General features: G+C 56.2%; 1 protein-coding gene across 1 annotated transcript in view; it reads left to right on the top strand.

Moving 5' to 3' along the window:
* Positions 1-2605, top strand: part of PAQR5 (progestin and adipoQ receptor family member 5) — an 8852-nt gene that overhangs the window by 3669 nt on the left and 2578 nt on the right. The window contains exon 6 of the mRNA XM_009647283.2: positions 387-427. Within this exon, the coding sequence (XP_009645578.2) occupies positions 387-427 (41 nt within the window). The remainder of the gene's footprint in view (positions 1-386; positions 428-2605) is intronic.

The following is a 2605-nucleotide window of genomic DNA, read 5'->3' as shown; positions in this document are numbered from 1 at the left end:
CGGTGCCCGGGCCACCCTGTTTCCCACCGCAGGGCACTGCTCACCGATTGCATTCGCTTCAGCGTCACCCTCGGCTGAGTCACACCAGCCAGAACGTCCCTCCAAGGCGCGGGCGGGGGGCGGAAATAGATGAGAGTGGACCCAAAAACAAATTGTGCAATGGGCAGTGATGCTCGTGGGCCAGGCATGCTCGGAGGGGACCTGCCCCGGCACCCCGGCTCCTGCCCAGCTTGCCGAGGGCTCAGCACCAGCATAGCAAAGCTGTCAGGGCTGCTCTGCCAACTGCACCCTGGGCAGGGCTGTCTCAAAGGGCGAGGAGGGCCCGTGGCTGCTGGGAGCCCTGGGTGTATGTGGCACTGCCAGGGACTGGGGTCTCTTGAGGAGAGAGAGGCGAGCAGCATGCCCGGCTGTTTTGGAGAAGTTCAGATGAGGGAAGGGTTCCTGACCCTGGCTGAGCTTCTGCACCGTGGCCGAACGCAGCGGCAGAGCACGCTCAGCCTCTTGCATGCGCCCCGTGAAGGTCGGTGGGAGCATGGGTTAATGCAGAGGAGGATGCAGCGACGTGATGAAGGCAGGGCCTTGCAGCAGGGCTTCTGAAGAAAGGCGTTTGCTAAGCTGCCGCACCACATTTCATCAACTTCTCAGGAAAATTTTCCAATCCGAGATGGCTGGCTGATGAGTCAGCCAACAGTAAGAATTTTTGTTTGGTTTTTGTATCCTGTGCCCTAGGAACACCGAATTCCCAAACAGGGAAACATGTGCAGCCGGACTGCAGTAAGTGTGTTTATCCTTTACGTGACGCTAGGTACCCCCGTCGCGCTGCAACAGAGAGCGCCCGACTGCATCCCCCCCGGTGTGGGATGAGCAGCCGCGTAAAAGGCTTCTTTCATGCTGGAGGATTTGGCATCTCCCTGCAGACATCCCCCTGAAAGCAGAAAAACCTGTACGGGGCTTTTCACGAGGAGAACAGAGGACGCTTGAACCCTGCTACGTCTCACGCCGTCCCCTGTGAATAGGGCACTGTCCCAGGGGTTACCGCGGGCCTGGCCGTGTGCCCAGGCTGCGGCACGGTGGCTCTATTTTGGCAACAGAAGAGAGCAGGTTGGATGGGTGCGTGGCTGAAGGAGTGGGAAGATGGGTGGCGAGGGTGAGCGCAGCGCTGCGCAGCAAGGACGGGAGTGCAGCCTCGGGCAGGTGAAACCACGCGGTAGGAAAATACAGCAGGCATCGTGCAGAAACGCAGGAGAAAACAGAGCAGGAGGCGTCTTCAGCAGCATCGTGATGTCTTCCGAGCAAGCCAGAAGCCACGGTGGAAGGCCAAAGCCAGGAGCGAGGCAAAAGCCCTTACGCAGTTAGTGGCTCTTGAGTGTAAGTTGAATTGTTGTGGCTTCGACCCATATTTTGGGTCCTATTGAGAGAGCCCCTCTGCTTTGCAGGGCTGTTGTAGTTCTGCTCAAGTTAATCTCCCTGTTTCCACACTGGGCTAAAAGCTTATAAAAGCCCGCCTTTCCCAGCAGGGAGGCATCGGAGAGAGAGGTTCTCTGGAGCTCCCATGGCTCCAGCGGGAGGGCAGGGTGACGGGCTGGCTGCTGGAGCCTCCCCGCCATTACCGACTCCGGGTTTCGTTGGAGTTGTGTTCCCCCTGCGGCAAGAGCGGGCTGGGGGCTTGGCACATGGCTCGCGACCCAGCTCCAGGGTTTATAATGGTTTTTCTGGGACCTGGGTGGTCAATTCTTTCATGATTTCAGCTATGGAGTATGTGCTACGTTTCAGCAGCGCGATTTCCCGGGGAACAAAATGCAGACTATTTCTCCCCATGCAGACGTAGGCTTTCCTCCTCGTATACGAGGTGTGATTATGACCAACAGCCTGCTCCTTCCCTTATACTGGTGGTGCCATTAAAAAGTAACTTGTTAATTTACTTCGTGTTTTCAGTAACTCTCTCCATGCATTCTCTGAAATGACAGTTGCAGAGTCTTGGCAGGATGTAAAAAAAGCAAAAGGGTGCCGCGACATCTCATGCATTGCAGACGTAAGCTGCAATACAGCTTAATTAACAGCGACAGCCACAGCCTGAACACTGCGTTACCTACAAAGCCTTCCAAACCCAGGCAGATTTATTTCTCCTTGATTGCTGGGCGCAGAAAGCTTGGATTCAAAACCGAGGGTGAAAACTTGGCTAAAAACGGCTGCAGGGGCAGCAGCTGTGTGAAGACTGGCTTTGCTCCTAGCTGCTGCTGGGTAACGGTTAATAAGCAATGGTGAAAGAAACAAAACCAGCCACGCCAGGATGGTGTAAAAAAGGTTGGTTTTAGAGCTGCAGAGGTGCACCTGCGACAGCCAGAGCATGTAACAGGGGAGGGTGGCCCCTAAATCCTCCCTCCTCCAGCTCAGGGTTCAGCCAGGGAAGGTTCAGCCACATGAGCCGAGGGTGGTCGCAGCTTTAATGCTCTCAGCGCACAAAAATCGCGTTGCTGCGGCTGAATCCACAGCCACCCGTGGGGAAAGGGATGTGTGGTCCCTATACTGCAGGGCACGGTTGCCAGCAAACGACTGACATCAAGAATCCAGCGCTTACGGTAGCCTAAACTGGCGCGCCCGGCTG

The sequence above is a fragment of the Egretta garzetta genome, unplaced genomic scaffold (genome assembly GCF_000687185.1).
Source record: "Egretta garzetta isolate BGI_Z169 unplaced genomic scaffold, ASM68718v1 scaffold331, whole genome shotgun sequence".
NCBI lineage: Eukaryota > Metazoa > Chordata > Aves > Pelecaniformes > Ardeidae > Egretta > Egretta garzetta.
Note: the sequence above shows the minus strand (reverse complement) of the source record. Positions and strands in the feature narration are given on the sequence as shown.